Source organism: Scyliorhinus torazame, chromosome 7, assembly GCF_047496885.1.
Source record: "Scyliorhinus torazame isolate Kashiwa2021f chromosome 7, sScyTor2.1, whole genome shotgun sequence".
Taxonomy (NCBI): domain Eukaryota; kingdom Metazoa; phylum Chordata; class Chondrichthyes; order Carcharhiniformes; family Scyliorhinidae; genus Scyliorhinus; species Scyliorhinus torazame.
The window spans coordinates 86987371-87013615 of NC_092713.1; the positions used below are offsets into that span (position 1 = coordinate 86987371).

A 26245-nucleotide genomic window follows, 5' to 3' on the forward strand; every position below is an offset into this window, starting at 1 on the left:
AGCGATGCAAATGGCTAGATTTTGTTTTAAGTCATGAGATTTTGACGATGTATGATGGTAGGCACCAGAACCAGCAACAAGTCATGAGATTTTGATAATGTATGATTGTAGGCACCAGAACCAGCAACACTTAAAGAGGCAGTGGGAATTTGCAAAAAGTGGCATGGATGAGGAATAATTTCCTAAAGTAGTCAGGATTTTGAGACTGGGCAGAGGATGCCACAATGAACCAAGCCCAATTGTGTACTACAGTAAAGTCACAATCAGAAATAAGCATCAAGTAATACGATTGAAATTTGCATGCAGTTTTATTACAGGCAAGATTAAATCCAATTGATTGAGTTCTGTGAAAATGTTGTACCTGTAGTGGACTCCACCACTGACTAACAGCGGCACCACATGTACCATCTACAAGATGCACTGCAATAACTCACCAAGGTTCCTTCGACAGCACCTTCTAAACACATGACCACTACCATCTAGAGGGATAAGAGCAGCAGATACCTGCGATTCCCACCACCTGACGGTTCCCCTCCCACCACCCTGACTTGGAAATATATCGCCATTCCTTTGTCGCTGGAACAAAATCCTAGAACTCCCTCCCTAACAGCACAGTGTGTGTACCTACACCTGAAGGACTGCAGAGGTTCAAGAAGGCAGCTCTCCACCACCTTCTGAAGGGCAACTAGAGATGTGCAATAAATGCTGGCATAATCAGCAATGCCCACATCCCGTAAATGAATAAAAAAAATATTCAGAAGTTAGTTTTTGTATCAATATCTTTATTGCTTATTTGTAATAAGATATTAATATTTAAACCCTAGAATTAAGATAATGTGAATTGAGTTTTCACGTCTTGTTTTGGGTGTACATCTTTGTTTTTTTTAATAGAATCTGCATCACAGGTTTATGATGACGCAATGAGCAATGTGTTGGGAAATCAAAAACCAAGGTACGCAAATTGCCAGCATAGATATTGCTTTTTTGTTGAGACAAACCGGGTACTAAACTGAAACTCTTGTTCAGAATGTCCAAACACATTTTGTAAATTTTCTATGGTTAAGTACTTGTTCTCTGTGCATTCTGCTTTATCAGCCATCAAATCTGTTAAGAGTGTGAAAGATTAAAAGTTATTGTAATTGCAGTACAGAGCTGCTGCTTGAAGTCCTATCACAGGAAAAAGACAATGTTGTCGAGGAGAATACTGAGATTCAGGCTACTAGACTAGAAGGGCTTGAGGTTCATAAGGAGGAGGTGTTAGCAATTCTGGAAAGTGTGAAAATAGATAAGTCCCCTGGGCCTGATGGGATTTATCCTAGGATTCTCTGGGAAGCTAGGGAGGAGATTGCTGAGCCTTTGGCTTTGATCTTTAAGTCATCTTTGTCTACAGGAATAGTGCCAGAAGACTGGAGGATAACAAATGTTGTCCCCTCGTTCAAGAAGGAGAGTAGAGACAACCCCGGTAACTATAGACCAGTGAGCCTTCCTTCTGTTGTGGGCAAAATCTTGGAAAGGTTTATAAGAGATAGGATGTATAATCATCTGGAAAGGAATAATTTGATTAGAGATAGTCAACACGGTTTTGTTTTGGGGCCACTGCTGTTTGTCATTTTTATAAATGACCTGGAGGAGGGCGTAGAAGGATGGGTGAGTAAATTTGCAGATGACACTAAAGTCGGTGGAGTTATGGACAGTGCGGAAGAATGTTACAAGTTACAGAGGGACATAGATAAGCTGCAGCGCTGGGCTGAGAGGTGGCAAATGGAGTTTAATGCAGAAAAGTGTGAGGTGATTCATTTTGGAAGGATGAACAGGAAGACAGAGTACTGGGCTAATGGTAAGATTCTTGGCAGTGTGGGTGAGCAGGGAGATCTCGGTGTCCATGTACATAGATCCCTGAAAGTTACATAGAACATAGAACATAGAAAATACAGCACAGAACACGCCCTTCGGCCCACGATGTTGTGCCGAACCTTTGTCCTAGATTAATCATAGATTATCATTGAATTTACAGTGCAGAAGGAGGCCATTCGGCCCTTCGAGTCTGCACCGGCCCTCGGAAAGAGCACCCCACCCAAACTCAACACCTTCACCCAACACCAAGGGCAATTTATCATTGGCCAATTCACCTAACCCGCACATCTTTGGATTGTGGGAGGAAACCGGAGCACCCGGAGGAAACCCACGCAGACACGGGGAGGACGTGCAGACTCCGCACAGTCAGTGACCCAAGCCGGAATCGAACCTGGGACCCTGGAGCTGTGAAGCAATTGTGCTATCCACAATGCTACCGTGCTGCCCTTGAGAACAAATAAATCTACACTATATCATTTTACCGTAATCCATGTACCTATCCAATAGCTGCTTGAAGGTCCCTAATGTTTCCGACTCAACTACTTCCACAGGCAGTGCATTCCATGCCCCCACTACTCTCTGGGTAAAGAACCTACCTCTGATACCCCTCCTATATCTTCCACCTTTCACCTTAAATTTTTGTCCCCTTGTAATGGTTTGTTCCACCCGGGGAAAAAGTCTCTGACTGTCTACTCTACCTATTACCACCCAGGTTGAGAGGGTTGTTAAGAAGGCGTACGGTGTGTTAGCTTTTATTGATAGAGGGATTGAGTTTCGGAGCCATGGGGTCATGTTGCAGCTGTACAAAACTCTGGTGCGGTCGCATTTGGAGTATTGCGTGCAATTCTGGTCGCCGCATTATAGGAAGGATGTGGAAGCATTGGAAAGGGTGCAGAGGAGATTTACCAGAATGTTGCCTGGTATGGAGGGAAGATCTTATGAGGAAAGGCTGAGGGACTTGAGGCTGTTTTTGTTAAGAGAGAAGAAGGTTAAGAGGTGACTTAATTGAGGCATACAAGATGATCAGAGGATTGGATAGGGTGGATAGTGAGAGCCTTTTTCCTCGGATGGTGATGTCTAGCACAAGGGGACATAGCTTTAAATTGAGGGGAGATAGATATAAGACAGATGTCAGAGGTAGGTTCTTTACTCCGAGAGTAGTAAGGGCGTGGAATGCCCTGCCTGCAACAGTAGTGGACTCGCCAACACTAGGGGCATTCAAATGGTCATTGGATAGACATATGGACGATAAGGGAATAATGTAGATGAGCTTTAGAGTGCTTTCACAGGTCAGCGCAACATCGAGGGCCGATGGGCCTGTACTGTGCTGTAATGTTCTATGTTCTACCCGTCACGATGAAGGAACGATTTGCATTTTTATAATGCCTTAGCATATCTCAGAAATAGAGAGAGAGATTACAGCTTTGCATTTACGGGATGTGGGCATTGGTGATTATGCCAGCATTTATTGCACATTTTAGCTGTGTAGTGATTGTTGATAAGTGGCAGATGTATAGTCCGATGTATGGTCAATGTGTGTACAGCCTGAGCCCACAAATAACAATGAGATAAATAACCAGTTAATTTGTAGTTGCTTGAAGGAGGGTGCAACAAGAATTCCTTGTTCTTTGAATTGTGCCACATGAGCTTTGACTTCTATTTGAAATACTGAGAAAAGTTGTTGGGGCTTTGGTTATGTTTCCTCTGTAGGGCAATCCCTGCAAAAATGTGATACCTCTGATAATTGCCACCTCTGATGATGCAGTACTCTGGCACTGTGGTATTGATGAATTAGCCTAAATCATGTGATTAATACCTGGTGTTAGGATTTATATGTCTATTGGCCAACATTAGAAATCAGATCTAGGTTTAAGTCGGTTTAATTCAATGTTTCTGTGCCCGAAAGTGTAAAACCTATAGTTAGATTCGTGTTGGACAAAGGTATTTGTATGTGTGGGGGTTGGTTTCAATTCCAACTTTAAAAAAAATTAATTTACGGGACGTGAGCGTCCCTGACTGGACCAGCATTTATTGCCCGTCCCTAACTGCCCTCCGTTTCAGAAGGCGTTTGAGAGTCGATCATATTTCTATGGATGCGGAGTCACGTGTAGGCCAGACCAGGTAAGGAAGACAGATTGCCTTCCCGAAAGAACAGTAGTGAACCAGATGGGTTTTTACGACAATTGGCAATGGTTTCATGGTCATCATTAGTTCCAGATTGTATTGGATTCAAATTTCACCACCTGCTGTGACGGGATTTGAACACTGGTCCCCCGACCTCGCCTCTGTATTACCAGCCCAGTAACAATACCACTGTGCCGCTAATTGGAGGTCGTGTGACTTTCCACATTTTATTTTTTTTAAAGTAAAAGTTACATCTTTTGAGCCAGGGTTCCGTTCTGGGATCTTCCCGTCCAGATCTAACAACAACTAGGATTGTAACATTGGAGTAATTCAACCCACCGCCTTCTAACTCAAAAGTGAGAGATCAGCAGTTGGTGGTTTAAGCCCGATTCCACAATCTGAGCACATCAAGATATGGTAAATTCCAATAGAGTGAACTGGAGTTTCCTGCCAGGGTTAGGAAACTGAAGAGTTGAAACCATCTCCAAGGTGAAACAGTCCCTCATTGGGTTTTTAACTGGGCACCATATTAATTGGTATGGAGACAAGTTCCAATCAGAGGTCTTCCAGTTTGAGAGGAGCAGCAGGCTTTGAAGGCAGGTAAGTAACAGTCAGGGTACTTTTAATGTAGAGGTGCCTTCTCATCAATGGTTATTGCAGCCAAACTACCACTGTTGGGGAGTGTGGGAGAGGTCCTTTACAGGGCAGCATGTGACTGCACTTGTGCTTCATCAGGCAGACAGTGGCTCTAGGTCGCCTTGGAATGATGGTCCTCTCCTCCCTAGCCGACCACTATTGCCCACCTCCAGGCACCAAACTGGCCCCTGTCAGTGCAGGAAACTTGAGGAAAACTGAAGCAGATTCTACTTGTCCACCATTAGTTGGCTTCAATTAGACTCTTAATGAACCTGATTGGCTACCTGCCACATGCTGACAAGTAGCCCCGTCAGTCCTTCATTCCGCCTCCTCAAAATTGGCCTCCGCGGAGGTGGATTGAGCTGGGGAATCTGCCCACCAGCCTATGAGTTTATTTATAGCTCCTGCCTGCCTCCAATCGCAGTCCAGTGACATTTTGACAAGTGTTACAGAATGCCAATTTGAGATGGCTCTTTGTTGTGTCAGTAGTGATGAGGGAATGCTAATAATTGTTGCCAGCAATATGACCTTTTACTGTTTGCCAATTTTCCTGGTTCGAGGTAGGATCAACTCACCTGTGCTATTTTTACATGCAGATCCGCAGGAATATTCTCCAGATGTCAGGCAGAGTTCATAGCCAGACAATTAAAGGTGTAATTGTGTGTTTATACAGCAGCACATAAACAAGTATGGTTGAGATTCTCCCAGTGTTTCTGAAAACCAACTTGCAAAATAAATGGATAGAATTCTAGGTTAATAGGTTAATCTAGGCTCGCGTTCATTAACAGAGGGATTGAATTATAGAGCCGTGAGGTGATGATGCAGCTGTACAAAACTTTGGTAAGGCCGACTTCCGGTTGCGGCAGGGATGAGCTAGCCGCACGTTTCGGCGGCTCCAACTCCGACGGAACTTCGGGCTCTTTTAAGAGCCCCAACGGGGACTTGGACGGCCGTAAAACACGGTGCGAGGCGCGAGGGAAGGGAGTCCCCCCCCGAAAGACGGAGGGAAAAACCGGCGCCGGCGGCTGCAGCCTGAAGAATCTGCAGCCAGAAGATCAGAGAGAGAGAGGGAGTGAAACAAAATGGCGGCGGAGAAACCACAGGTGACATGGGGGCCTGAGCAGGACGAGGTGGTGAGACGGTGCGTGGACCTGCTGAAGAAGGAGGTAATGACCCCGTTGTTACAGGCAATTGAGGGGCTTAAGGAGACTTTAAAGACCCAGGAGACGGAACTTCGCGTGGTGGAGCAGAAGGTGTCAGGTATTGAGGACGAGGTCCTGGGCCTGGCGGTCAAGACTCAGATGCACGAGGCACTTCATAAAAAGTGTGCTGACAGGATTGAGGCCCTTGAAAATGGAGCGCGAAGGAAGAACCTTAGGGTACTAGGTCTCCCGGAGGGTGTGGAAGGAGTGGACTGTGGAGCGTACACAAGTAAGATGCTGAGCTCACTGATGGGTGCTGAGGCCCCTGCGGGCCCCATGGAGGTGGAGTGGGCAAATCGGATCCTGACGAGAAGACCAAAAGCGGGAGAACCACCGAGGGCGATAATCGTGCGATTCTACCGCCTTGAGGACAGAGAAGAGGTCCTGAGATGGGCCAAAACGGTGCGGAGCAGCAGATGGGAGAATGCGGTGGTAAGGATCTACCAGGATTGGAGTGCGGAGGTGGCGAGAAGGAGGGCGAGCATCAACCGAGCCAAAGAGGTTTTGCACAAAAGGAAGGTGAAGTTTGGGATGCTGCAGCCGGCAAGACTATGGGTCACGCATCAGGAGAGACATTATTATTTTGAGACGGCGGAGGAAGCATGGTCCTTCATCAATGAAGAGAAACTGGACCGGAACTGAGGGACTGATGCTGCAGGGAACTGTTGTTGTTATTATTGTTTTTGTTAATGGGATGGTGAAAGTTAAGCGAGAAGTAAACAGGGAAGGGGGGAGACACTGGGGAAATGTGGGCGCCGGTGAGGGGGGAGAGGCGGGACATAGTCAGAGAATGGGGAAGGAGAGGGGGAGGGGAAAGGGAGCTGCGCCATAAGAGGCGGGACAGGTAAAGGGATGTTCCCGCGCCAGAAAGAATAAGGCTGGAAAACAGGCACAAGGCGGATGGGAGTTCCCTCACACCGGGGGGGCCGAGGAGCGAGCAGGAGTAGCCGGGGTCAGTTGAAGTCAGCTGACTTACGGAAGTGATATGGGGGAGCAATCAAGCTAGATAGGGATCTAGCGGGGGGGGGGGGGGGGGGGGGGGAACAACTGGGTTGCTGCTGCGGAAATCCAAAAGGAAATGGCTGAAGAGAAGGTGGTCGGGGGCGGAATGCGACGCTGGGGGAGCGAGCGGGAGCGCGGAGGCGGGATATGGGACTGGCCTAGAGAAGGTAATGGCTAGTCGACACGGGAGGGGGGCAGGTAGCCCCCCAGTGAGGCTGATCACGTGGAACGTGAGAGGCCTGAATGGGCCGATAAAAAGGGCCCGAGCGCTCGCGCATTTGAAAGGACTAAGGGCAGACGTGGTTATGCTCCAAGAGACGCACCTAAAGGTGGCGGACCAAGTTAGGCTAAGGAAAGGATGGGTGGGACAGGTGTTCCACTCAGGACTGGACGCAAAGAACAGAGGGGTGGCCATTTTGGTGGGGAAACGGGTAGCATTTGAAGCAAAGAACATCGTAGCAGATAGTGGAGGTAGATATGTAATGGTGAGTGGTAGGCTGGAGGGAATGGAGGTCGTGTTGGTTAATGTGTATGCCCCAAATTGGGACGATGTGGGGTTCATGAGACGGATGCTGGGGCGTATTCCGGACCTGGAGGCAAGAAATTTGATTTTAGGAGGGGACTTCAATACGGTGCTGGACCCCGGGCTAGATAGATCCAGCTCAAGGACTGGAAGAAGGCTGGCAGCGGCCAAGGTACTTAAGGGGTTTATGGACCAAATGGGGGGAGTGGATCCATGGCGATTTCTTAGACCCAGGGCTAGGGAGTATTCCTTCTTCTCCCACGTCCATAAAGTGTACTCCCAGATAGATTTTTTTGTTCTAGGAAGGTTGTTGATCTCTAGGGTGGAAGAAGCTGAATACTCAGCCATAGCGGTTTCGGATCATGCCCCACATTGGGTGGACCTGGAAGTAGGAGAGGACAGGGAGCAGAGAACACTCTGGCGATTAGATGTGGGACTGATGGCAGATGAGGGAGTGTGTGCAAGAGTGAGGGGGTGTATCGAGAGATACCTGGAGGTCAATGACGACGGCGAGGTCCCTGTGGGAGTGGTCTGGGAAGCACTAAAAGCGGTGGTCAGAGGAGAGCTGATTTCTATTGGGGCCCACAAAAGGAAAACAGAGGCCAAGGAAAGGGATAGATTACTGGGGGAGATTTTAAGGGTGGACAGGGAATTTGCAGAGACCCCTGAGGAGGAGCTGTACAGGGAGAGGAGACGACTCCAGACCGAGTTTGACCTTCTGACCACCAGAAAGGCGGAGGTACTGTGGAGGAAGGCACAGCGGAGGAGGTATGAATATGGGGAAAAGGCTAGTCGCCTGTTGGCGCACCAACTGCGAAAGAGGGCAGCAGCGAGGGAGATAGGAGGAATTAGGGATGAAAGGGGAGACACCGTGCGAAGGGCAGGAAAGATAAATGAGGTGTTTAAGACCTTTTATGAAGAACTGTATAGGTCTCAGCCCCCAGAGGGAGAGGAGGGGATGCGGCAGTTCCTGGATCAGTTGAGGTTCCCGAAAGTGGAGGAGCAGGCGGTGGCAGGCCTGGGGACGCCGATTGAGGTGGACGAGGTTATTAAGGGACTGGGAAGCATGCAAGCAGGGAAGGCCCCGGGGCCAGACGGGTTCCCGGTGGAATTCTACAGAAAATATGTGGACTTGTTGGCCCCGTTGTTGGCGAGGACGTTCAATGAGGCCAGGGGAGGGGGGACACTACCCCCGACAATGTCGGAGGCGACGATATCGCTAATTTTGAAGAGGGACAAAGATCCGATGCAGTGTGGGTCCTAGAGACCTATTTCACTATTGAACGTGGACGCCAAACTGCAAGCAAAGGTGCTGGCATCGAGGATAGAGGACTGTGTCCCAGGGGTGGTGCACGAAGACCAGACAGGGCTCGTAAAAGGGAGACAATTGAATGTTAACGTGCGACGGCTATTAGGGGTGATAATGATGCCCTCAGTGGAGGGGAGGCAGAGATAGTGGCGGCAATGGACGCAGAGAAGGCATTTGATAGGGTGGAGTGGGAGTATTTATGGGAAGTGTTAAGGAGGTTTGGGTTTGGGAACGGATTTATTCGCTGGGTTAGACTACTTTATGGGGCACCAACGGCAAGCGTAGTTACAGGTCGACATAGATCGGAGTATTTCCGATCATATCGGGGAACAAGACAGGGATGCCCGCTGTCTCCATTGTTGTTTGCGCTGGCAATTGAACCTCTGGCCATGGCGCTGAGAGACTCCAGGAAATGGAGAGGGGTGACTAGAGGGGGAGAAGAACACCGAGTCTCGTTATACGCGGATGACCTATTGCTATACATGTCGGACCCAGCGGGGGGGGGATGATAGAGGTTATGCGAATCTTGAGGAGGTTCGGGGAATTTTCGGGGTATAGGTTAAACATGGGGAAGAGTGAGTTATATGTGATACATCCAGGGGACCAGAGTAGAGAGATAGAAGGCTTACCGCTAAGGAAAGTGGAAAGAAACTTCCGATACTTGGGGATTCAGATCGCTAGGAGCTGGGGAACCTTGCACAGACTTAATCTGACACGGCTGGTAGAACAAATGGAGGAGGACTTTAGGAGGTGGGACATTCAGCCTTTATCGCTGGCGGGCAGGGTGCAGGCAATTAAGATGATGGTCCTCCCGAGGTTCTTATTTGTATTTCAATGTCTCCCTATTTTAATCACCAGGACCTTTTTTAATAAAATAGATAGGAGCATTACGAGCTTTGTGTGGGCAGGGAAAGTTCCGAGAGTAAGGAGGGGGTTCCTGCAGCGCAGTAGGGACAGAGGAGGACTGGCACTACCGAACTTGGGAGATTATTATTGGGCCGCCAATGTGGCAATGATACGTAGATGGATGATGGAGGGTGAGGGAGCGGCGTGGAAAAGGCTGGAGAGAAGGTCCTGTAAAGGGACGAGTCTAGAGGCGCTGGTGACGGCGCCGCTACCGTTCTCACCGAAAAAGTACACCACGAACCCGGTGGTGGCGGCAACACTGAACATATGGGGACAGTGGAGGCGACAGAGAGGGGTGTGGGGAGCCCTGGTGGGGTCCCCTATCAGGAACAACCATAAGTTCGCTCCAGGAAGAATGGATGGAGGATTTCAGAGCTGGTACCAGTTGGGAATTAGGAAGGTGGGAGATTTATTCATAGATGGGACTTTTGCGAGCTTGGGAGCACTGGAGGAAAAGTATAAGTTACCCCAGGGGAATTTCTTGAGATATATGCAAGTGAGGGCGTTTACTAGACAACAGGTGAGGGAATTTCCGCGGCTCCCGACACAGGGGATACAGGACAGGGTGCTTTCAGCGGTGTGGGTCGGAGAGGGCAAGGTGTCAGAGATTTATAGAGAGATGAGGGAAGAGGGGGAGGAGTCGGTGGGCGAACTAAAAAGAAAGTGGGAAGAAGAATTAGGGAAGGAGATAGAGGAGGGTATGTGGGCTGATGCCCTAAGCAGAGTAAATTCCTCTTCCTCATGCGCCAGGCTTAGCCTGATTCAATTTAAGGTGCTACATAGAGCACACATAATGGGGGCAAGATTGAGCAGGTTCTTTGGAGTGGAGGACAAATGTGGGAGGTGTGGCGGGAGCCTGGCAAACCATGCACATATGTTTTGGGCGTGCCCGGCACTGGAAGGGTATTGGAAGGGAGTGATGGGAGTGATTTCGCAGGTGGTGAAGGCCCGGGTCAAACCAGGCTGGGGGTTAGCTCTATTTGGAGTTGCGGAAGAGCCGGGAGTGCAGGAGGCGAAAGAGGCCGATGTCGTGGCCTTTGCGTCCCTCGTAGCCCGGCGCAGGATCCTACTTATGTGGAAGGAGGCGAAACCCCCCGGACTGGAGGCCTGGGTAAACGATATGGCGGGGTTTATTAAACTGGAGCAGATAAAGTTTGCCCTGAGAGGATCGGCTCAAGGGTTCACCAGGCGGTGGCAGCCATTTCTCGACTACCTAGGGGAACGTTAGAGGGAAGACGGATGACCAGCAGCAGCAACCCAGGGGGGGGGGGGGGGAGGCAGTTGAGTATAGGTCAATAGAGTACGAGGTTTTGTTACTTGTATATTATTACTACTATTATTACTATTGTTAAAAAGTTTAAAATTTTCTGTTTTGTTACTGTTATCGTTTCGCTTGTTTTGTAAGCGGGAAAAATGTTGCTCACGGAAAAAAATTTCAATAAAATATATATTTTTTTAAAAAAAACTTTGGTAAGGCCACATTTGGAGTATTGTGTACAGTTTTGGTCGCCTCATTTTAGGAAGGATGTGGAAGCTTTGGAAAAGGTGCAAAGAAGATTTACCAGGATGTTGCCTGGAATGGAGAGTAGGTCTTACGAGGAAAGGTTGAGGGTGCTAGGCCTTTTCTCATTAGAACGGAGAAGGATGAGGGGCGACTTGATAGAGGTTTATAAGATGATCAGGGGAATAGATAGAGTAGACAGTCAGAGACTTTTTCCCCGGGTGGAACAAACCATTACAAGGGGACATAAATTTAAGGTGAAAGGTGGAAGATATAGGAGGGATATCAGAGGTAGGTTCTTTACCCAGAGAGTAGTGGGGGCATGGAATGCACTGCCTGTGGAAGTAGTTGAGTCAGGAACATTAGGGACCTTCAAGCAGCTATTGGATAGGTACATGGATTAAGGTAAAATGATATAGTGTAGATTTATTTGTTCTCAAGGGCAGCACGGTAGCATTGTGGATAGCACAATTGCTTCACAGCTCCAGGGTCCCAGGTTCGATTCCGGCTTGGGTCACTGTCTGTGCGGAGTCTGCACGTCCTCCCCGTGTCTGCGTGGGTTTCCTCCGGGTGCTCCGGTTTCCTCCCACGGTCCAAAGATGTGCAGGTTAGGTGAATTGGCCAATGATAAATTGCCCTTTATGTCCAAATTGCCCGAGGTGTTGGGTGGAGGTGTTGAGTTTGGGTAGGGTGCTCTTTCCAAGAGCCGGTGCAGACTCAAAGGGCCGAGTGGCCTCCTTCTGCACTGTAAATTCAATGATAACCTATGATTAATCTAGGACAAAGGTTCGGCACAACATCGTGGGCCGAAGGGCCTGTTCTGTGCTGTATTTTCTATGTTCTATGTTCTAATAGGAACTAAAGGCTATGCAATCAATGCTACTTGAGGAAGGAAAAAAACAGCTCTTGTACCTACTTGTGTTTCCAGTGGGGAATAAGAGTGTGCATGTTGTCAGGTGAAGGTGGGACTTCAACTGAGATTTCATGACTGCTGTAATTGAATAAAATGTGATCCTGAATGGCTGCAGCAGAGGTATCTGTGGACCTGTGCCCAGAGCAAGAAGTTACCTTCAGGAGAGTCTGGAGAGTTGATGAGAAATTCAAGGGGATTGGGGAAGCTCCCAAACACTGTTGTTTGTGATGCATGCTGTCCTTCTCCAAACAAAAGAAATGCAGTTTGCTAAGCCTATTTTCATGGAGCCAAGGCCCGTTTTAAATTGGAGAAAGTATTATACGCACTTGCAAAATACAGATTTTTCCTGATTTTTAAATATGAAGAATGTGTGATCACAGACCCTAAAATTTATTGCAGAACCATACAGATTTTCATGTCAGCTTGATTAAGATTGAGTTAGTTTGGCTTTTCTCAACTTGCGACTAATATATTTTAAGTTTTACCATTGATTTTTTTAAGATTACAAAAAAAATTACCCTTAACAAAGAAAATATATGCAAGACCATTAAAAGAACAGTTTCTTACTTTTGTTTTTCTCTCTCTATTCTGGCCATGGCTGACACAATCAAAACCTTCAGCAGTTCACAGAACCATTTTGCTGATGAAGGTAAGTCCAAAATCATCCGTCGAGTGACACATCTCTAAGCACTTAATCTCATACCTTAACTATAGCATCATTGAACTGGAGGGCAGCTCTGAAATGTAGCTAACCATTTTCATTGGTGGGCAGACCAGCAACGACTGTTACCAAAAAATGTAACGATGAACAGACAAAATAAAGACTTTACCGCAGCAACGTACATTCTTGTAATTCCTTTTAATGTAGAAAAATAGTCCAAAGTGCTTCACCAAGAACGAATATTAAAAAAGGACATAAAACCAAGGAAGGCGATATTGGGAGATATAACCAAAAGTTTGGTCCAAGAGATGGATTCTAAGGGAAGGTGCTGAATGAGGAAATGGAATCGTGAAGGGGTTAGGGAAGGAGTTCCTGAATATGGCGTAGCACAGTGGTCAGCATAGTTGCTTCACAGCTCCGGGGTCCCAGGTTCGATTCCCGGCTTCAGCCACTGTCTGTGCGGAGTCTGCACGTTCTCCCCGTGTCTGTGTTGGGTTTCCTCCGGGTGCTCCGCTTTCCTCCCACAGTCCAAAGATGTGCAGGTTAGGTGGATCGGCCATGCTAAATTGCCCTTGGTGTCCAAAAAAGTTAGGTGGGGATAACGGGGATAGGATGGAGGTGTGGGGCTTAAGTAGGGTGCTCTTTCCAAGGGCCGGTGCAGACTCGATGGGCCAAATGGCCTCCTTCTGTACCGTAAATTCTATGGGTCATAAGAGGGATGGGGTCACAACCATGAAGTGGTGAGTTAAAAGCTGGATAAAAACAAAAGAGGAATGAGGTTTTCAGCGGTGTTTTAGGGCTGGAGAAAGTTATAAAGCTACAAAGGGATGAGCTGATGCAGAGATTTAACACAAGCATGAATAGTTTGTTATTTAAATTTGGAGGTTTAAAATGTCCTGTTTCATCCCAGGCTGTCAATATCACATCCGTCACAAAGACTGCCTCTATAATGCTGCTTACTTCTCTCCTAACACAGTACATCTGATGCTGAAACTATCACCAAACAAAATCAGATACAGTCTTTATTTGACATCACTCCCCCATACACTTCAATTCATTGAAAACCCTGCTGTACGTATCTACTGAAATCCACTCATCCAACATTCCTGCGCTCTCTAAACGGCATTGGCTCCCAGACCTCAAAATATCAAATTTAAAAACGTTATTTTCCTTCCGTTTAATTTACTTTATGTCTTTGTTTTTCCCTATCCCTGTAACCCCCCCCGGCAGTAAACCTCTCATCTTGAACTTTGTTCCTCTAACTCCAATGCCTTGTGCATATCATCACCACCCTGTAGTCCCCTGTCTCACATTATGCGGCAGTATCTTAAACTTCCTATGCTCCATCCACTGAAAATCCTACCTTAAATTTCTCCACTTCACTGTCCTTCCTTAAATAGATTAACCTTTGGTCATCTCTGCTAATATGTCCTTTGATCTAACATCGCTTCTTTCCCTTATGCCTTTGCAAATGCTTTGGGACCACTGTCTGCATTAAATATGCTGTCTAAATGCATGTGGTTATGGTACTTCTGGGATCAATAGATTTAAAACTCTTGTTGATCTACATATCTGGCCAGGTTGCAGTCAATAGGGATGATACTAAGTTCTGGATCTGGAATTTGGCATGTGCAAAAATATCTTTAGCCTGTATTTCCTTGGGTAAACCTTGCAAAATTAAATAACTCTTCTCTTGAATTGAATTTTGAAAACTTTGTTAATTGATCAAGATTGTAAAATTCTGCCAGCCTTTTATGTTAAAATGCAACAATAATAACTTGTGTTTATAGCGCCCTTCAATATTGTAAAACATCCTTTGGCAGTTCACAGGAGCATTATCGCCCAAAATGTGACCACAAGGGGATAATTGGAATCGATGTAGGTTTTAAAGGAGGAAAGAGAGTAGAGAGGCATTTGAAGGATTTTGACACAAAGAGGCCGATTGGAAGGAGTGCAGATACTTTGAGGGGTTAAAAGCCAGTGTTGGTCAGCGAGTACAGGGATGATAGGTGAATGAGACTTGTTGCAAGTTAGGACATGGGCAGCAGCATGTTGGATGACCTCAAGTTTATGAAGCATGTGGAAGGTCAGTTAGAGTGTGTTAGAATAGTAACATCCAGAGCCCGGATGAGGGTTTCAGCAGCAGAGGAATTGATGCAGGAGCAAAGCCGGGCGATGTAATGTCATTGGATTTATGTGACCTGAGTGATGGCGCAGATTCAACATCTGACCATTGCCTGAAAGAAGGATAGTCGATGGCTAGAGACAAAAGTTTCTGGCACTGACGATGGCTTTGGTCTTTCCAATATTTAGTAAGAGAAAGTGCCTACTTATCCAGTATTACAGGGGTTAGAACATAGAACACACAGTGCAGATTAGCACTGTTGCTTCACAGCGCCAGGATCCCAGGCTCAATTCCCGGCTTGGATCACAGTCTGTGCGGAGTCTGCACGTTCTCCCCGTGTCTGCTTGGGTTTCCTCCGGGTGCTCCGGTTTCCTCCCACAAGTCCCAAAAGATGTGCTGCTGTTAGGTAATTTGGACATTGGCATTCTCCCTCTGTGTACCCGAACACGGGCCGGAATGTGGCGACTAGGGACTTTTCACAGTAACAGCATTGCAGTGTTACTGTAAGCCTACTTGTGACAATAAAGATTGTGATTATTATGTTCTACTGAATGTTGAACAAGTAGCTTTAACAATTTAGTGGCAGTGGAGTGGTCGAGAAAAGTGGTGATGAAGTAACAACGCTAGTCATCAGGACACGTGGAAACTAATGCTGTGTTTCCGGATGATAAAACAAATGAGTGTAAATGTGCAAAATCTAATGTCAGATTTGATGTTGATATTGAGTTCATTATCTTTTTTTAAAAATATATTTTATTCAAATTTTTCGGCCAAACAAAACAATACAAAGGTTTTCATTTTTACAACAATAAAACAATATAAATAACAGTGACCGTTTTAACAAATAAATAAATAATATATAAACTAAATGGCAACTGCCATAGCAAAAATAATAACTCTCCAGATCAATCCAATATACATATCCAAGTACAACTGTCTATACAAAAACACCCCTGAGGACCCACCCGAGCCCCCTCCCCCCTGGGTTGCTGCTGTCACCTTCCCATTTCCTTTATCGTTCTGCGAGGTAGTTAATGAACGGTCGCCACCGCCTGGTGACCCCTTGAGCCGAACCCCTTAGTGCGAATTTTATCCGTTCTAGTTTTATAAACCCTGCCATGTCATTTATCCAGGTCTCCACGCCAGGGGGTTTGGCTTCCTTCCACGTAAGCAATATCCTTCGCCGGGCTACTAGGGACGCAAAGGCCAAGACATCAGCCTCTTTCGCCTCCTGCACCCCCGGCTCTTCTGCAACCCCGAATATAGCCAACCCCCAGCCTGGCTCGACCCGGACCCCCACCACCTTCGAAAGCACCTTTGCCACCCCCACCCAGAACCCCTGCAGTGCCGGGCATGACCAAAACATGTGGGTGTGGTTTGCTGGGCCTCTCGAGCATCTCCCACACCTAGCCTCTACCCCGAAAAATTTACTGAGCCTTGCTCCGGTCATATTCGCCCTGTGCAAAACCTGAATTGTATCAGGCTTAGCCTGGCGCACGAGGACGACGAGTTTACCCTACGTAGGGCATCAGCCCACAGCCCCTCCTCAATCTCTTCCCCCAGCTCTTCTTCCCATTTCCCCTTCAGCTCATCCACCATGATCTCCCCCTCGTCCCTCATTTCCCTGTATATACCCGACACCCTACCATCCCCACCCATGTTCCTGAGATCACTCTATCTTGAATCTCCTGCATCGGGAGCTGCGGGAATTCCCTCACCTGTTGCCTCGCAAATGCCCTCAGTTGCATGTACCAAAATGCATTCCCTTGGGGCAACCCATATTTTTCCATCAGCGCTCCCAGACTCGCAAACGTCCCGTCTACGAACAGATCCCTCAGTTGCACAGCCCCAGCTCTCTGCCATGCTCCGAATCCCCCATCTATTCTCCCCGGGACAAACCTATGATTATTTCTTATCGGAAACCGCACCGAGGCTCCCGTCCTTCCCCTATGTCGCCTCCACTGCCCCCAAATTTTTAACGTTGCCACCACCACTGGACTTGTGTATTTCTTCGGGGAGAACGGCAACGGCGCCGTCACCAGTGCTTGTAGGCTGGTTCCTTTGCAGGACGCCATCTCCAATCTCTTCCACGTCGCTCCCTCCCCTTCTCCCATCCACTTACACACCATTGAGATATTGGCGGCCCAGTAGTATTCACTTAGGCTCGGTAGTGCCAGCCCCCCCCCCCCTATCCCTGCTACGCTGCAAGAACCCCCCTCCTCACTCTCGGGGTCTTCCCGGCCCACACAAAACTCATGACACTTTTCTCAATTTTCTTGAAAAAAGCCTTCGTAACCATCACCGGAAGGCACTGAAACACAAAAAGGAATCTCTGGAGGACTACCATTTTGACCGCCTGCACCCTACCCACCAGTGACAGGGGCACCATGTCCCATCTCTTAAAATCCTCCTCCATCTGTTCCACCAATCTTGTTAAATTAAGCCTATGTAAGGTTCCCCAACTCCTGGCTATCTGAATCCCTAAGTACCGGAAATCTCTTGTTACCTTCCTCAGTGGTAACTCATCTATTCCCCTGCTCTGTTCCCCCGGATGCACCACAAACAACTCACTCTTCCCCATATTCAATTTGTACCCCGAAAATTCCCCAAACTCGCTGAGTGTCTGCATTATCTCAGGCATCCCCTCCACTGGGTCCGCAACATACAGCAATAAATCATCTGCATACAGAGATACCCGGTGTTCTTCTCCTCCCCTGAGTACTCCCCTCCACTTCCTGGAGCCCCTCAGTGCTATGGCCAGGGGCTCAATCGCCAATGCAAACAGTAACGGAGACAGGGGACACCCCTGCCTCGTCCCTCTATGAAGATGGAAGTAGTCAGACCTCTGCCTGTTCATGACCACACTCGCCACCGGGGCCCTATACAGCAGCTGTACCCATCCAATGAACCCTTCTCCAAAACCAAACCTCCTCAGCACCTCCCACAGATAATCCCACTCCACTCTGTCGAATGCTTTCTCGGCATCCATCGCCACCACTATCTCCGCCTCCCCCTCTGGTGGGGGCATCATCATTACCCCTAGCAACCTCCGTATGTTCGTGTTCAGCTGTCTCCCCTTAACGAACACAGTTTGATCCTCGTGGACCACCCCCGGGACACAGTCCTCTATCCTCGTCGCCATCACCTTGGCCAGGAGCTTAGCATCTACATTTAAAAGGGAAATGGACCTGTAGGACCCACACTGCAGCGGGTCTTTTTCCTTCTTCAAAAGGAGCGATATCGTCGCCTCCGACATAGTTGGGGGCAACTGCCCCCTTTCCCTGGCCTCATTAAAGGTTCTCGTCAAAAGCGGGGCCAGTAGGTCCATATATTTCCTGTAAAATTCCACCGGGAATCCGTCCGGTCCCGGGGCCTTTCCCACCTGCATGCTCCCAATCCCTTTTACCACCTCCTCCATCTCAATCTGTGCTCCCAGTCCCGCCCTCTCCTGCTCCTCCACCTTCGGGAATTCCAGCTGATCCAGGAAACATCTCATTCCCTCCTTCCCTTCCGGGGGCTGAGCCTTATATAACCTCTCATAGAATGCCTTGAACACCCCGTTCACTCTCTCCGCTCCCCGTTCCATCTCTCCCTCCTCATCTCTCACCCCACCTATCTCCCTCTCTGCTCCCCTCTTCCTCAATTGGTGGGCCAGTAGCCGACTTGCCTTCTCTCCATACTCATACTGTACACCCTGTGCCCTCCTCCACTGTGCCTCTGCCTTACCCGTGGTCAGCAGGTCAAATTCCACATGTAACCTTTGTCTTTCCCTGTACAGTCCCTCCTCCGGTGCCTCTGCATATTGCCTGTCCACCCTCAAAAGTTCTTTCAACAATCGCTCCCTTTCTTTACCCTCTTGCTTCCCTTTATGTGCCCTTATGGATATCAGATCCCCTCTACCACCGCCTTCAACGCCTCCCAGACCACTCCCACCTGAACCTCTCCATTGTCATTAAGCTCCAAGTACCTTTCAATACACCCCCTCACCCTTAAACATACCCCCTCATCTGCCAATAAGCCCATATCCATTCTCCAGAGTGGGTGCTGTTCTTTTTCCTCTCCTACCTCCAGATCTACCCAATGTGGAGCGTGGTCCGAAATGGCTATGGCCGTATATTCCGTCCCTGTCACCTTCGGAATCAGTGCCCTTCCCAAGACAAAAAAGTCTATCCGTGAGTATACTTTGTGAACATGGGAGAAAAATGAGAACTCCTTACTCCTAGGCCTACTAAATCTCCAGGAGTCTACCCCTCCCATCTGCTCCATGAAGTCCTTGAGCACCCTGGCCGCTGCCGGCCTCCTCCCGGTCCTGGACCTTGATCGGTCCAGCCCTGGATCAAGCACCGTATTGAAGTCTCCCCCCATTACCAACTTTCCCGCCTCCAGGTCCGGGATACGTCCCAACATACGCCTCATAAAATTTGCATCATCCCAATTCAGAACATATACGTTCACCAGAACCACCGCCTCCCCTTGCAATCTGCCACTCACCATCACATATCTACCCCCACTATCCGCCACTATGGTCTTTGCCTCAAACAGTACCCGTTTCCCCACTAAGATAGCCACCCCCCTATTCTTCGCATCTAAACCCGAATGAAACACCTGTCCCACCCATCCTTTACGTAGTCTGACCTGATCTGTCAGTTTTAGATGCGTTTCCTGCAACATAACCACATCTGCCTTTAATTTCTTTAGGTGTGCGAGTACCTGTGCCCTTTTAATCGGCCCGTTCAGCCCTCTCACGTTCCATGTGATAAGCCGGGTTGGGGGGCTCTTTACCACCCCCCCCCCCCCCCCCCCCCCCATGTCGACTAGCCATCCGCTTTTTTTAACCCAGCTCCTCACCCGGTTCCCACGTACCCGTATATCCCCCCGACGGTGCCCTCCCGCCTCGACCACCCCATCCCATAACAGCTCCCCCTTCTCCTTAGCTGCAGCAACCCAGTTAACCCCCCCCCCCCGCTAGATCCCCCTCTAGCATAGTTGCACCCCCCATGTTGCTCCCAGAAGTCAGCAAACTCTGGCTGACCTCGACTTCCCCACTTGTCCTCAGCTCCCACTGTGCGGGGCCCCCTCCTTCCTGCGTCCCTGTTCCTGCCATAATTACCATGGCGCGGGAACAAAGCCCGCGTTTCCCACTCGGCCCCGCCCCTAATGGCCAGCGCCCACAGTTCCTCATGCCCCCCCCCCCCCCAACATGGGGAAGAGAGAAAAGTTACAGGATCACAAAATTAACAAATTGAAAAATCATCCCCCCCCCCCCCCCCTTCCCCTTCCATAATCATCCCACCACTTTGTCGCAAAAGCTCTTTCTCTCACCAGACTATTCCAACTTCTCGTCCACAATGAATGTCCACGCCTCTTCTGCCGTGTCAAAGTAGTGGTGCTTCCCATGGTGTGTGACCCACAATCTCGCCGGTTGCAACATTCGAAACTGGACCTTCTTTTTGTGAAGCACCGCCTTAGCCCAATTGAAACTTGCCCTCCTTCTCGCCACCTCCGCACTCCAATCCTGGTGTACGCGGATCACCGCGTTCTCCCACCTACAGCTCCGAGTTTTCTTCGCCCATCTGAGAACCATCTCTCTGTCATTGTAGCGAAGAAACCTCACCACTATAGCTCGAGGTATTTCTCCAGCCTTTGGCCTTCGCACCTGAACTCAATAAGCTCCCTCCACCTCCAAAGGGCCCGTCGGGGCCTCCGATCCCATTAGCGAGTGAAGCATCGTGCTCACATATGTCCCGACGTCCGCCCCTTCTGCGCCTTCGGGAAGACCCAGGATTCTTAAATTCTTCCTCCTCGAGTTATTCTCCAGTGCTTCCAACCTCTCCACACACCTTTTGTGCTGTGCGTCGTGCGTTTCTGCCTTCACCACCAGGCCCTGTATTTCATCCTCGTTTTCAGCAGTCTTTGCCTTCACGACCCGACGCTCCAGCTCTTGGGTCGTCTGCTCCTCCTTTAGTCCTTCAATCGCCTGCAATATCGGGGCCAACAGCTCCTTCTTCAACTCCTTCTTCAGCTCTTCCACACAGCGCCGCAGGAACTCTTGTTGCTCCGGGCCTCATAACAAACGGCCACTTTCCGACGCCATCTTGCTTTGAGCTTCCCTTCCTTGCCGCTGCTCCAGAGGATCCTCCGCAATCCGGCCGCTATCCCCTCCCTTTTCCATGCGTGTCCGGGGGGGATTCCCTTCTGGTTTACCGCACAGTGGTTTTGCCGTTTAAATTGCCGTTGGGGCTCCTATCAAGAGCCCAAAAGTCCGTTCCAACGGGAGCTGCCAAAACGTGCGACCTAGCTGGTCATCGCCGCACCCGGAAGTCAGTTCATTATCTTTTTAGTGATAATTTCTTCCCATTGGTCCACAGGGATTGAACTCTCTTTAGACTCTCCTTGTACATCAGCTGAATGTGGTTTACTGTTTGCAGCTGTACATATTCTGTTATTCAATCTCTTTTCCTATCAGACTTATTGTATGTATCATTTTTGTTTCAGAGACATTACATGAGCAAGTGTATGATGATGTAGAAACAAGTAGCTCTGAGTAAGCATTTTACATTTACTTTATTTCTCCATTGATTTGGATCGCAGACGCACTCGGTATAAAGATTGAGTGCTGCCACCGAAAATGTCCACGTTGAAGTTATCAGCTTTATGGAGGAGCACTGCTTCATCCATGGAAAAGCATCTTGAGCATTAATTTCTTCTGAAAAAATTTAAAAGATTTATACAAAATATTTGTAAGCCATTTTAACTTGAGCATCATAACCGATGCTTATCTCGCTCTCTCCCAACAGTTTCATCATTATAGTAGGAGCTATGGATGATGACCAGGAAAGAGAACCCTAGCTAATTTTTGTCCTTTGTGGACTGTGGCGCTGGTTGAATAGTTCAATTAATTGGATGCCTTTTCAGGCTTCGCTTAGCCTTTCATTCGCTGATGTATGTAAAATAATTACCATGACTTAGTGGGGAGGAATCATGGATTGCAAAGGCTTATCAGTGCTTGCCACACTGTTTCAATACATACTATCTGTTAAGCAATGGAAAGGATCAATACTAGGCAGTAGGCATTCCATGTCTTATGGGGCTTAACCTCCACAAGTGCTTGTGATATGCTGCGAGATCAATTATAATATCAAGAAAAGGTTGAGGATCAAACATGGGTCTTTTGTCTGGTCTGAATGCAACTTCATACAAGTTTGTGCAATCTACATACAAGTTTGTGCACTGTATTAATGGGTATTTCCCGATTTCTATCTGAATTAAATGATACTTAAATTTATGTTTTATTTCAGGCTGGCAGTATTTGTATTATTTCTTCCCTTCCTGAAATCACTGGCTCACTGTTCAGAATGTCACACATTGACCATTATTTATTGTATAGTTTTGCACAATGAATGTTTTTGGTCTTATCTGTGCTGAAGGAGGTGAAGGCAATATTATCCCACCTGAACTCCATCTTATCTATGCTGCATCTATTTTCACTTTCCAGCAATGGTCTCTTGTTAGTCATTGCAATTTCATGTCCTGAGTGTTATGGGCTAGGGTTTAGAAAACTTGTACACCATGAATTTCACCTGACCTACAACAGTTTATTGATCTAGGTCACGATGAGCACAAGGGCCTGCCTTTCAGGTGTTATTCAGCAGAGGTCTTAGGCACTTTTAATCAAAAACAAGCTTTATTCTACAAATTTAGTTAACATTTTTATAAACACACACAGTCAGTATTTTTATCAACTACAAACATAAATACCCCACACAGCTACAGTAATCTATGTATAACCCTTAATGAATTCCCCCTTTACTGTTCCAATTTAATAACAACATCCCATAAACCATAAACCCCTTATAAAAGGTGTGGCCCAGCACACAGCACTCAAGACCTGGCATTGATACACTTGTTTCCTTTCCAAAACAGTAGGTTTGAATTCCTTCCAGAAAGCAATTATCTCATTTCAAGTTATCAAGCAGTCTGCAAACAGCTTTTAAAATAAAGATAGAAAGACACTCCAAGATGCGTCTCTGTCTGAGTACAGCAGCCAAATGTGAAAACGAAAGCAAAAACCCAGAGCCACAAACCAGCCCCAAACCAAAGCGAAAGTAAAACTCAGTGCCACAGCCCAGCACCACCCACAAAATGACATCACTAAAATCATGTGATAAGGCAAAAACATTTCAAAGAATTTACAGTGCAGAAGGGGGCCATGCGGCCCATCGAGTCTGCACCAACTCTTGGAAAGAGCACCCAACCCAAGCCTCCACCCTATCCCCATAATCCAGTAATCCCACCCGACACAAAGGGCAATCTTGGACACTAAGGGCAATTTAGCATGGCCAATTCACCTAACCTGCGCATCTTTGGACTGTGGGAGGAAACCGGAGCACCGGAGGAAACCCACGCACACACAGGGAGAACGTGCAGACTCCGCAGAGACAGTGACCCAAGCCGAGAATTGAACCTGGGACCCTGGAGCTGTGAAGCAATTGTGCTAACCACTATGCTACCGTGCTGCCCCAAGTGTCCCTTTCTTAAAGGAACACTCTCACATGACATGAGTGATTGGTTGATTGTTTCCCCCGCCCCCTCAAGCCTCGGCCACTGAGCCTAGTAGCACCCTAATGCCACCCAGTTAAGATCAGCTAGCTCAACATGAATTAGAAATTGGGCCAAATACTTTCTCCTTTGTGTGATGAAGTTCTGTAGTCTGAGCTTGAATCCCTCCTGGCACTGAGCTAGCTTATTTAGCTGTAAGAATAATGTTCCCGCTGGTGGGAGTGTTCAGAATCAGGGGTCACAGCCTGAGGATACGGGTTAGACATTTCGGACTGAGATGAGGAGAACATTCTTCACCCAGAGTGGTGAGCCTTTGGAATTCATTACCACAGAAAGTAGTTGAGGCCAAAACTTGTACGTTTTCAAGACACAGTTAGATATAGCACTTGGAGGGGCAGTACGTTGGTGCAGTGGTTAGCACTGCTGTCTCATGGTGCAGAGGACCCGGGTTCAACCCCGGCGCTGGGTCACTGCCCATGTGAGTTTGCACATTCTCCCCATGTCTGCGTGGGTCTCACCCCCACAATCCAAAGATGTGCAGGGTATGTGGATTGGCCACGCTAAACTGTCCCTTAATTGAAAAACATAATTGGTTACTTTAAATTTATTTCGAAAAAAGATATGGGGCAGCATGGTGGTGCAGCGGTTAGCCCTGCTGCCTCACGGTGCTAAGGTACCGTGTTTGATCCCGGCCCCACGTCACTGTCCATGTGGGGTTCGCCCATTCTCCCCGTGCCTGCGTGGGTCTCACCCCCACAAACCAAAGATGTGCAGGGTAGATGGATTGGCCACGTTAAATTGCGCCTTAATTGGAAAAAAATAATTGGCACTCAAAATTTATATTAAAAAAAAAAATATAGCACTTGGGCGAAGGGGATCAAAGGTTTTGGGGAGTGGGGAGGTGGGACTAGGCTATTAAGTTGGATGATCATCCATGATCATAATGCATGGTGGAGCAGGCCCGAAGAGCCGAATAGCATCCTCCTCCTGCTCTTATTTTCTGTGTTTCAGTAAGGAAAACGTTAGGTTGTCATGTCCTACCTTAGCCCCACAGATAGGGGGATAAGCATTATCCTTTGCTTGGGATTGCTTTTTAATGATTCATGTTAAAAAGTGTATATGTGTGGACCATGTGCATGGACAAGATTGGGCACAGTTGTTATAATCTGATATATTTCTAAACACTCGTATTCCTGTTCATAGCTAAAAGGCATTTTCCTCCGAGAATATAAATATAGCTCTATGTTAATATTCCTCACATTTATTCAGGGCTCTTAAAAAAGATCGAATGAAAGAATTGGGAAAGCTGTTCAAGAAGGAAATTGGTGATGGAGAAAGAGAGAAGAGGGTCAAAATGAGAAAAGAAAAGGCACAAGACCACCTCAGGTATTTATAATGGAAGCTTTTTATGAGCTGTCTCATTTTCTCAATCTATATTTGCTTTATCTCACCCAGTTTATATATTTTTTAAATTTTCTCTATTGTATTTTTCACCTCTGCTTCAGTTTAATTCACTCTCATTATGGGAACTTGCATCTCTTGTTCCCTTGAGAAGTTGGTGGTGAAATGCCACCTTGAACCACTGCATTTCATGTGGTGAAGTTACCTCCACGGTGCTGTTAGTAAAAGTGTTCAAAGATTTTGACCCAGCTACTACGAAGGAATGATGGCATACTTCCAAGACAGGACAGTGTTTGCCTTTGAGAGAATGGGGTTGATATTGGTTTCCATGAATCTCCTGCCTTGTCCTTCTAAGGTCATTGAGGTTGCAGGTTTAGGAGGTGCTTGGAAGCCTTTGCAAATTGCTGTAGTGCATCTTGTAGATGGTGCACACTACTGTGTGCTGATAGTGGAGGACTTGAATGGAGGAACCTTCTCTGTTCCTCTGCCTAATCTCTCAATCCATACAAAAGAGAAAAACAGTCATTTCGTACCAACAATTTCTTCTTGCAGCACAATTTCCCAGTTGTCTTTTTCTAGCGTATTTTAGATAGTTGGCAGATCTGACCTTAGCCTGACACTCTACTTAACACATTCTGTATCAAATGGCTCCCCTGAACAAATTTTTCCCTCAGAATTGTTTACTGTGTCTAATTACTGGATAATTGAAATTCCTCGTAAATAATTGTGACATTTCAAATTTGACTTTACACAATTCTCTTGAATGAACTCCTGAGACCATCAGCAGAAAGCATTCCTAATGTTTCTAACAGTATTTCATTTTTTTAAAAAAGATAATTAGAGCACAAGCGTTTTTAATCATCATTTCTAGTTAATAACTGAAAGTTTTTCTATTGGAATTTGTCAAGGGCAAACTAATGGGTAGAATAAATTTGAAGTGGATGCTTTGGGGATATGTTCCATGTTAATTTTTTAAACAAATCGAGTAGTGCATTATCCTGGAGAACAATTTCTTTGCACCTCTGGGATTTGGGTCTGAAATAACTCATTCTAATGGTATGAAAGTATTCCCACTCTGCTGGTTAAAACAATCCTGCAGGAAATAGGTTTAATCAATCCCATTTCTACTGGATGTAGGCTACAATGTAAAACTGCCCATAATGCTTTTAATTGTCACTGTGCAGAGAGGCAGCAAAGTTCACATGGTGGGAAAGGGAACTTTGCACTCTGATACAGTATGATTAATTTTTGAAATTGTTGTTAAGGTTGTGCAGAAGTTTTAACTTGCATTTAAACTCAATAATTGGTGCTAAAGCTGAATGTGACCGATCGAGAAAAGCATCCTTTTGTGTACTAATGCTTGCCATTGAGTGTGAGGATGCGTGGCAAACGTCATTGTGCTATATGAGGTTAAGAGAGAGTTTACCTAATGGACCTCAGTTCAGTGCTCGAGGTCAGACTCCCACACACACACCCAGTGGGAATGGATGGGTGAACAATAGGTGGAGATGATTTTGCGGGCGACAGGA

At 47.2% G+C, this 26245-nt stretch overlaps 1 protein-coding gene across 3 annotated transcripts in view; it reads left to right on the forward strand.

The window, feature by feature from the left end:
- LOC140426354 (uncharacterized) overlaps positions 1-26245 on the forward strand; it is a 160338-nt gene that overhangs the window by 94845 nt on the left and 39248 nt on the right. For 2 of the 3 annotated variants that reach the window (XM_072511014.1, XM_072511012.1), the window contains exons 11-14: positions 892-952; positions 12591-12619; positions 21252-21300; positions 24585-24701. In XM_072511014.1, coding sequence (XP_072367115.1) covers positions 892-952; positions 12591-12619; positions 21252-21300; positions 24585-24701 — 256 coding nt within the window. The remainder of the gene's footprint in view (positions 1-891; positions 953-12590; positions 12620-21251; positions 21301-24584; positions 24702-26245) is intronic. The other variant, XM_072511013.1, reaches the window with a different exon arrangement.